General features: G+C 39.5%; 1 protein-coding gene across 1 annotated transcript; it reads left to right on the top strand.

Annotated features, from left to right (window-relative positions):
• The first annotated feature begins 2,326 nt into the window (after positions 1–2,326).
• Positions 2,327–8,599, top strand: LOC108379959 (ATP-dependent 6-phosphofructokinase-like). Its single transcript, XM_017636332.1, has 11 exons — positions 2,327–2,470; positions 2,549–2,732; positions 2,803–2,960; positions 3,208–3,362; positions 4,712–4,820; positions 6,326–6,787; positions 6,868–7,031; positions 7,095–7,714; positions 7,949–8,171; positions 8,369–8,457; positions 8,538–8,599. Exons 1-11 carry the CDS (start codon positions 2,342–2,344, stop codon positions 8,597–8,599), a joined length of 2,355 nt encoding a protein of 784 aa, XP_017491821.1. The 5' UTR covers positions 2,327–2,341.
• Positions 8,600–10,517: the final 1,918 nt, after the last annotated feature.

Genomic DNA, 10,517 nt, shown 5'->3' with positions numbered 1-10,517 from the left:
TTTGCTTTTTGTTTGTTTTAAAAGCTGAGTTTATTATATAAAATTGTACTTAAAATAAAAATATAAATCACAAATCGGCCCAATGCAAAATTGTTAAATAGTGAGGTTAGTGGTCAAACAGCTGATTTTATTGTGGGATCAGTGAATGCCGATATTTGAAGTCCAGGTATGTTAGAAATTAATGGTATTGGTTACATGGTGGTTTGAATGGTTATGCGGTATTTTGTATGCAGAGATCTGCTGATAATTTCGCGTGCTGTTTTCCAAATACCCCAAACAAGCCACCTGGCAGGAAAACCAAAATCGAGGCAGACAGCCCCTTTGGAAGTAGCACACTTCCTGGGCCTGCCCCTAGCTGAAATAGACGACAACGTTGATGGATGAACCGCCCCGAACGGGGCTTAGTAGCCGCTACAACAACAACAACAAAATCGAGTACAGGGGATCAAGTGGTTCGGTTGTTTTTTATTAGGTTTTTGAGATATTTCTAAAGATTCGGAAAGGCATTATTTTCAAATATATTGAATTAAAATTGATAGAGCTCGATCGAATAAACATCGTTAAATATACACGGAGAGAAATGATTTCCCATAATATGTACTCTATGATTGCGCTGCTGATTTATTTTCAAAAATGGTAGGAAATTCAACGTCACTTTGAGATTTTAAAGGCATTATTTTTGCATATTAAATGTTTCGAAAATAAAAGCTAGCCATAAAAAAAGCACTAAATTCAGCGTTTTTCGCCGGGTGCCCTGATTGCCCCTGAGCACAATGTGTTCTGGTCAATAATTAAGATCAAATATAGCTGCTGGTAGCTCCTGGTTATGTACCAGTCTACAAAATACCTTCCAGCGGGTGGTCGATAGAAGAGTTTTGAGCTATGAAGGGAATCAAAACCTTTTCCTTTAAAAGCCCAAGGCGAGAAAAGTAAGCCCGGACATGTCCAGGCGACAATAAGCTACCCAGTTCAAGGTCCTCCTGCAGCAGTTTTAGGACGACTTCAGTTAGCAACAGAAAACACACTGATTGAGTCGAAGATGAATGACTCAGAGTACATTCGGAACACAAAAACATTTTTGTCCTTAGACCTTCATTGGTTCAGTAGGAACTCTCATTAATCAAATAGATGGCGTGCCTGAGGTTGACGCCCCTTGGTCTTCCCAATAGCTCCGCCGAGATAACAGTAAGCAGTTCAGAAGTGACTAATGCCAATCCCGTGCCCTTATTCTATGAACGTTTTCCGCAGTACACCCATTGGGATTGAAATGTTTTCAGGGACTAGAAAAAGCCGACAGGAATATATTGCAAATAAGAATTTCGAGCGAATGGTATTACTGAATCCATCGTAGTTCGATTTTCGTGAAATCTGCAAGAATATAACCACTGAATCCCAATTGCTACGAACGCATGCATTTGAAGAATATGTTACGTTCGTAGCTATTCGAGTTCAGTGACAACACTTTCGTAGATTTCACAAAAAAACGGACTGCGACGGATTCATTGAATGGCCCGATTTTTTCTCTGTACAAATACCTCATAACCTATTTTCCAAAGAAAGTAAAAAATAGGGCTGAATGTTACATTCGGATTTTTCGAATATACGGATACTTTAATATCTGATTAAAATATCCGAATATCCGGATAACCAAATGAGCGGATATCAACCGGATATACGAATAACAAAACTAATGGATACTAACCGGATATCCTGATTTTGCGTTCACACATATTTTAGAATATCCGGATAACTAAATTAATGGCTGCGTTTCTTTATACATTCCGGATAATCCCATTTCACAGCCGGAATAAACAGAATGCGTTTGAAATATACGTCAACATATCATCAGGAACGTTCTAAAGAATAAATAAACAAAACAGTTTATTCCAAACGTTCAGAATGAATAAACCGGCTGGATATCCGCATGACAAAAAGAGATGGATTTAATTGTATATTCTATTACCCGAATATACGGATAATCCCAGCTGTAGTAATTGGTATACATAAAAAAACGTTACTTTTACAAAATAAATAAATGCCTAACATGCATACATAGTTCAAAAAATGATGCTAAAATTTTTAATAAGGAAGGTCAAACGTATACAGTTATGCGAAGCACAAAAAAATCTATAATTAATCTAATTTTCCGTACTTCTTTAAAAATGTAAACAGAAACACAAAATTTCTTCAACTTCGTAGAAGCATGGCATCGATTTTAAGATGTCAGAAACTTCACATAATCAAAAAAGAAATTTTAATTCCAAAAAAACGAACGTTAAAAACAAAATCACTACAAATAATATCCGAATATCTGGAGGATAGTTCAGCCGTTGTAGATAAGATGTCAAAAGTTTCCCGAAATCTTTACAAAGGTCAGAGTCTAGCGGTTTTCACTAGTGGTGGCGATGCATGTGGCATGAATGGAGCTGTGCGCGCTTGTGTGCGCATGGCCATATATTTGGGTTGTCAGGTAAGGAGGCAGCAAATAAAACAGTTGTACTACTAGAAAACGCTAAATTTTTTGGTTTGCCCTTTTCGCTTCTCGCAGCCCTACATGATACGTGAGGGCTATCAAGGCATGGTGGAGGGTGGTGATCAAATTGTTAAAGCAGTCTGGTCATCGGTATCCTCCATTATACATGTGGGCGGTACCGTAATCGGTTCGGCACGCTGCACGGCATTCACAGAACGCGAGGGACGTAAGAAGGCGGCTTTTAATTTGGTGCAAAAAGGTGAACTTAAATCTGTTTTAAAATAACAATATCTAGAAATAAGTATGTATGTATGTCTGTTTTTGTTTAGGGATTAATCGCTTAGTTGTAATTGGTGGTGACGGTTCTCTAACCGGCGCGAATATATTTCGTCAAGAATGGAGTGGGTTGCTGGACGATTTAGTAGTCGAGGGCAAAATCACAATGCAACAAAGAGAACAATTCAAAGATTTACATATTGTGGGAGTGGTAGGTGATAATGCTTGAAACACATTGAAAACGACGGTCTACATGTAGATAGATAATTATTTTTGCGCCAACAGAGCTACAAAACGCGACTATTGTTGTGGTCAGTCTAAATCTATTTGAAAAAATTCATTTCTGCATCGACAAAGCGTTTACATGATGAAGTTACAAAATACGCAGCTGTGGCCCGTCGTTTTCAAAAGTTGTCATAAAAGTTCTGTTATAACTTCACTTCGCTTTTATATTCAAGGTTGGTTCCATCGATAACGATTTTTGTGGCACCGATCTAACCATTGGCTCGAACACCGCTCTGCATCGCATTACTGACGCTATCGATTCTATAGTGAGTACAGCTTACTCACATCAACGCATTTTTATAATGGAAGTTATGGGACGACGTTGCGGGTTAGTATGAAATTTATACCTGCATACATATATATTTAGTTAGGTTCATAGCCCGCAAACCAAAGTTCCCAAAATGTTAACAAAATCTTTAAGAATATCGGAAATGTTTTACGAATTTTGCAATGATTTCTTTACGATTTAGATTTTAGTAAAGTCCACCTCCCGACTTTAGCTGTTACCCTTATTTACAAACATGTGTTTTATGGACCATATTTAGAAGTATTCTCAGTTAATTTGCTCAGGAAATGGTACAAATAATTTATGTGTGTAGTGTTTGTCAACGTTCAAGCGAGTCAATTGAAGCCCCTTACAAGTAGGCAACATGAGATATTAAATTTAGATGAATGAACATGTCTTAGAAACGGTACATTGTAACAAACCTCTATTTTGCTACTGGTTTTCTTTGATCCACGTAAATGACCACGAGAGGTCCTTTGGCTTATTGAGGTGATCCAAAGAATCGAAGTCTGGTTCAAGTGCGGGCTTCACATTGGCACATCATGTGCTCTGCTGTTTCCTGTTCTTCGCGGCACTACCTAGACTGATCAGAGCTTTCTGGCGAGAATATCTGCCACTTCATTGCCCAAGACACCACTGTATCCAAGTACATATATGAGGTATACCCGATTCCGGGATGTGACAAGTGTTAAAAGCTGAAGGCAATCCCACATCAGCTTTAAAAGACTTCGTGCACTTTAAGAGCAAGGAGCGAGATGTGTTTGTTGGTTTCACCACCACATGCACCACGGCCTGTAAGACAGAGTTACCTTGCCACATGCTGATGAAAAGCAGCTTTATGGCCTATATGCCGTAGACTCCAGCTCCGACACCGTGGCCAGTCTTGATGCTATCAATATACCAAATAGGGCTGTCTTTCCGGGGTTTGGGTCGTTCGTTGTCACAGTTGGTTCTCTTGGGGAAAAAGACCTTGAAATTTTGTAAAATCTTTAATGAGGTTAAATCTCGGAAGGCACAGCTTTATTTAGGTGGGGATTCCACGAGAGCTTGTCATTAAGGATAACTGCCAGATATTTCACTTCTACAGATAAGTGTCTCTTTTCTTCTTGAAGGAACCATTCCTTGTAGTTTGTCCGTTATACTTTTCCTGGAGAAAATGACTGTGTTGATCTTCTTGAGGTTTACGTTTAACCCATTATTACTGCACCCATTTGGTGACTATATTTTCCATTATAGAAGGTTGGAGACAGTGTCTTCAAACCCACCTCTGATTAGGATGATATTTTCGTCTGCGTAGCCCACACCCGAACAACAAGAATTTGGGTCAAAGTATTTCCGATGTTTGTTACATTCGTAATTTGTTGATAATTTTTTTCATTTTTTAATTGCAGCTACTTAGCAATCGTTTCCGGTATAATATCCGAAGCCGACTATGTGTTTTGTCCTGAATCACCACCGCCAGAAGATTGGCCCGATCGTTTGTGTGAAAAATTACAAAAGGTAAGCATTTATAAAAATCGCTTAGGAAGTTAAAGCGTCAAGCAATAAGAAGAAGAAGAAGAAGAACCCCGAAAATATACTTCGCGCATGATTGATTTAAAGTCTGTGTGAATGCCAGGTGGGATGTTTTAAACACAGTAAAAATTATATATCAGGGGTATACTTAGCTTAAAGCAGGTCCTATTATTTCATAGTCCGGGCTTTAGGATAGTGGCTAGGGCTTCTTACAGGGCAATTCTGGCTAAGACAGTAAATAGTCTTTCGTAAGACAATTGAAAGACGGATGTTATTCTGGCACAAAAGTCTTACAAAAAAAGCTCTCTCATTCACCACTCGTGGAGAAAAGCTATTTTGAGAGGAAGCTCTTGTATGTCGTTTAGCTCGCGTCGCTCAAACAGTCACAATGGCGGAGTGTGCAGAGCATAGGCATGTCGTTCGAAAGATTACGTGTTCGAGTGGTGGGCGGTGGAACTTTTTTTTAATTAATTGAGAAGAAAAAAATTCCATTTGAATTTAATTTAATCATTTAATTATTTAATGTTGCTTTATTTTAATTTTTTTATTGAACTTTCTTTTATTTATTACTTTTGATTGTTTTAAAAAGAAAAATATATATGTATATGTGTTTTTTAAATTGAATTTAATTAACAGATCTTTCAATTAGTCGTTCGAAAGACAGTAAAGAGCTTTTAAAATAGTTGCCAGAATAGACAACCGTGGTGAGGTGAAAGATAGTTGCCAGAATTCCCCTGTTAAGCTCAATCTAACTTTATCTTCTGCTTTCCGTTAGCTTTCTTGGACAACGCCACCTAGCTTGTCAATTATTTTCAGTACTACTCGTAGGTCACGCTAAACCGTGAGGGATCGATTAATCCTTGCAGCAGAAGGGACGCCAGGCGCCGACTTGGAAGTTAACAATTAGGGTGAACTATGCTATGTATGCCTACCCAACGGAAATGCTTTTATCGAGTCTATTGAAATCGGCTATTTGCTATCCTTCTCGCAGGCTCTGCTTTCTCTAAAGAGGTTTCATGTTGCCTTGGTCCGCAATATAAGAAATACCCTCCAGACGTTTGCCCTCGTCGCCGTAGGTGCGGATCACCGAAGGTTAGACAAAAGGATAGCTCGGGTAGGCGATTTTGGCGCCGTCAACGCTGTCAACAAACTTGTTGTAAGTTTTATCCATTGACTCCATTTTCCCTGTGCAGGAGTTCAGAGCTAGTTTTTATTGTCGAAGAAGTGAAGAGCGATATAGATTTATAGCTGATAAATGATTTCCTTCGCCTTTTAAGTAGATCTGACCCTCTCAACAAATGTAGCTTGGAAAGGTATACTAAACCACTGACAGGGCAGAATGTAGAAAATCAGAACTACGACTGTCTACTATATAACCTCATTTCCGATCGGAAAATTCAAAAGTGTACAACAAATATATCGTCGAGGGCTCGACATTTTGGCTCTCATGCTCTGTTCTAGTTAAGTAACATTTTCTTTCCTTTAATCAGGAGCGAAACGCCGGACGACGTCTCAACATCGTTATCGTTGCTGAGGGGGCGAACGCTATAAATGGCGATGCCATTACATCGGAAATTGTACAGAAAGTTATTAAGGAAAAATTAAATTGGGATTGCCGTATTACCGTTTTGGGTCATGTGCAGCGCGGTGGAGCGCCTAGCGCCTTCGATCGTATCGTCGCTTGTCGCATGGGCGCCGAAGCAACAGTTGCTGTATTGGAATCAACAACAAATACAACGCCTGCCGTCATTGTCATCGTTAACAATCGCATTGAGAGAATACCACTGATGGGAGCTGTGGAGCGAACGCAAGGAGTGAATCTTGCCATGAAGGATAAGGATTGGGAGAAAGCCGTTGCGTTGCGTGGTTCATCATTTCAAGAGAATCTGCAAGCGTTAAAGATGCTGTCGCTGATTAGACCGCCGAAAGCAACGGAAAGCCCAAGCCATTGCGTATGTAGTGAGAGCACAGCTTTCTTCCTCTCGGCTTGGTTAAGCTACTTGACTGTTTTTTGTTTTTTATTCTGGAACAGGCTCCCTTCAATGTTGGCGTTATGAATGTCGGTTCACCAGCATGTGGCATCAACGCGGCCACGCGCAGTTTTGTTCGAGCTATTATTTATCATTGCGATTTCGTGTTTGGCATCTCGAAGGGTCTGACGGGCCTAATGGCGGGTGAGGTGAAACAATTGAGTTGGTAAGTGATATACGTACATACATCAGCACCGTTAATATTTCAATCACCTGGCATACTTCGCAGGAGTGATGTAATCGGTTGGTGTGGGGAAGGTGGCGCCTTTCTTGGCATGAATCGTGTAACACCCGAAGGTAAATTTGCTGAAATCGCTGACCGTTTGCGTGAGTTCAAGATCCATGCCTTGGTCGTTATTGGCGGCTTCGAGGCGTATCGCACTGTTTTTGCTTTGACATTGGAGCGCCCTAATTATCGAGAATTCTGCATTCCTATGGTCGTTATACCCTCGACCATTTCCAATAACATGCCAGGCACAGAGTTCTGTGTCGGCTCAGACACCAGCTTAAATGAAATTATGAAATGTTGTGATTTGATACGCAATTCGGCGCGTGGCTATAAGAAACGCGTCTTTATCATTGAAACAATGGGCGGTTATTGTGGCTATTTAGCAACCATGTCAGCTATGGCGAGTGGCGCTGATTCGGCTTACATCTACGAGGAGAAATTTCGTGTGAGTGACATACAGCGTGACTGTGCCAATATGGTCGCTAAGATGAACGAGGGCATCGAGAGGGGGCTGGTGTTGCGTTCGGAAGGTGCTAATAAAAATTATACAGCAAGTTTTATGGAAAGACTTTATGAGGAGGAATCGAATGGATTGTTTACCTGTCGTACAAATATACTAGGTATACGAACTGCAAATGAGCAATGAATTGTAGGGTTTTCTTAGGAAATTTTACTAGGGGTATTCTCGAAGTTTTGCAAAGTCCTTGCACTATGCAAAGTTTGCAAAGCTGTCCCTTGGGAAAATCGGGTTTTAAAATGCAATTAGTGCAATCCGTGCACCGTGCAAGGGCTTCGCAAGTCTTCAAAAATACCTCTACTGTAATTTTATACCCATCTTCCTTTCGCTTGCTTAGGTCACATGCAACAGGGCGGCTATCCCACACCATTTGATCGTTGTTTGGCAACGAAAATGGGCATCGTTTGCGCTCAATATATTCGAGAACAAATGAAAGCAAGTGTGCAGCCGGATGGAACGATAATGACTACATCCAAGCAATCAGCATGCATGCTCGGCGTAATGGGTGCGGAATATAAATTTTCACCAGTAGAAGACCTGGCTAACGAAACTGAATTTCAGTAAGTGTAATATCTTTGGTTTCGGTTGGAAAGAATGTTGCTTTTCTGCTAACGTTGAAACGTTCATAAGGCTGCATTCACACGAGCAAATTTTGGGATGGGGTATTTTAAAACCCATTTGTGTCTCATGACATGACCTTAAATTTTGTGCATTTCAAGTTAATTAAAACATTTATTGGTTTGTTTTTAATTTCTAGACATCGCATACCGAGGTTGCAGTGGTGGATGCAAATGCGTCCATTACTAAAAATTCTTTCAATACACAATTCAGCTTATGAATCTGATAGTGAGTACCGTCTTTTACAATATTTTATTAACTTGTGTTACTTTGGTTATGGTACGTTTTACTAAATAATTGCGAAATAGATTTTTCAATTGCAGCCACTCCAATTCAGGAACCGGTTGATATAAACTGCACTGTTAATTGAAACGTTCTACTCTTTGATAAATGTTATTTGTAAAGGAATTAATGTACAAAAAAATTTAACGAATCGTAATACAAATGTATTTTATATTAAATAAATATGTATCTATGTATGTATGTACACATTTATTTTAAAAGAAAATATATAAATCATAGACTTGAAAAGTCGCATCACATTACGGTGGTTTCAACGTGTTAGTTCTGAACTAATGTTTAACTTGAGCTAACAACTCCCAGAAAGAGAAACACAACAAAAATCACCTGGAAAAAAGGTCTGAACTAGAACGATGAATCCGCCGTTAGCATCATAATGTCGAATTTCCACTAGGCATTAAAATTACAAACAAATTATGCCATTTAAAAAATTTCATGCGGAAACATATTGAGTAACTATTACGCCGAATTTCCACTAGGCATTGAAATTACTAAAAAATTGGAGGCATTTCAAAAATGCCATGTGGAAATAAGTTTAATGACTTTGTTATAAGTAATGCCAGAATATTTTTTAATTCCCAAATTTATAATTAAAATTTTTGCCATTTAAATCTTGGTGGAAATCCAGCATTATTCTCAAAGCAATGACACTAATATTTGTGGATGCCCAAACTTATCATTAAACTTGAAATTTAATGCCGAATGAAAATACAGCATAGGTAATAGGCAGCATACACGGTGCGTCTGACTCGTGAGTCGGTTTGGATGTATTTGTGAAAATAATTATCCCAGCAAAACCAGCGTGACCGAAACTTCAACACAAACGCAAATTTTATGGTGTTACTACCACACCTGTAATAATTTTTGATTGGAGCGCCATCTATTGGTTTTTCGTGCGAGCTATCTTTCACATATGAGTAAGTAGTCACGCTAATCTTTTCAAATATGAGCAAGCAGGCAAACTATTTGGTTTGAAAAATCACACGTACACAAAACTTCTGGGAGCATTTTTGATTCACTATTAAGAATGTGATAGCAAAACGTGCCGAACTTAGCGGGCACGCGTGACTAGGAAAGTGACCGTCACTGTTCTTGCTGGGTTATGTGTTAGTTACACCGACATGACGCCTGGAATGACTCTGAATGATTCAAATGTGTGTAGTCGATGACGAGTCAACACGTACCTAAATGACTGGCGAGTCAGACGCACCGTGTATGCCGTCTACAAAAGATTTCAACAAAAATCACCTAGTCCTCACTCCGAGCAATAAACAATTTTATAACAAATGTGGAGGCCTAAATCTTATTCACAAAATCGGAGTTTTATTTGACCAGAAATTTAAGCTATTAGCTTAGCTTTTATTGAAGACTTAGCCTTTATTTATGTATATTTAAAATGCCACTGACTTATAAAACTGCCCTGGTGCATTAGGAGGTTCATATCCTTCTTTAACGTCCCTGTTTACTACATCTAAGGGTGTAAACAGAGCCAAGCAGCTATCAAGGATGGTTGAAAAATTGTTTGACTTTCTTATCGACCGTAACGGATTACTACAATATTAAGATTCTTTGGGTTCCGGCTCACAGCGAATTCGTTGAAAACTGCATGGCCGTTGAGCATCCAAGACAGGATCCCTTGGAAATCTGGGTACTCCACTGACCTAGTGTGTTCTATGTATTTCTGGACAGATGGGCATTTTGTCAGCTCTGCGAGCGCTGGGCGAAGCCTATAGAATGCAAGGTGGCTAAATCATTCCAGCTACGTGTATATCGGAGGCGGTACGGCGATCTCTTGAGACTAAGCAAGTTACTTCTCTGGCTTTTCTTGGGAGTCCGAACTACTTATTGCCTGATAGATAAGAATGCGATGAGGCTAAGTCTGTCTACGGGGACGGCCCTCTAACCTAACCAAACGTAAGGATGTAAGGAAGTAGCGTTGGGTGATCGAAAGAAGTTCTAAACTTTTTCCTCCACACCCTCTCTACTTG

Source organism: Rhagoletis zephyria, unplaced genomic scaffold, assembly GCF_001687245.7.
Source record: "Rhagoletis zephyria isolate East Lansing unplaced genomic scaffold, Rhagoletis_zephyria_1.1 Rzeph_scaffold_17834, whole genome shotgun sequence".
NCBI classification, from domain to species: domain Eukaryota; kingdom Metazoa; phylum Arthropoda; class Insecta; order Diptera; family Tephritidae; genus Rhagoletis; species Rhagoletis zephyria.
This window is presented reverse-complemented; position numbering and strand designations above follow the sequence as displayed.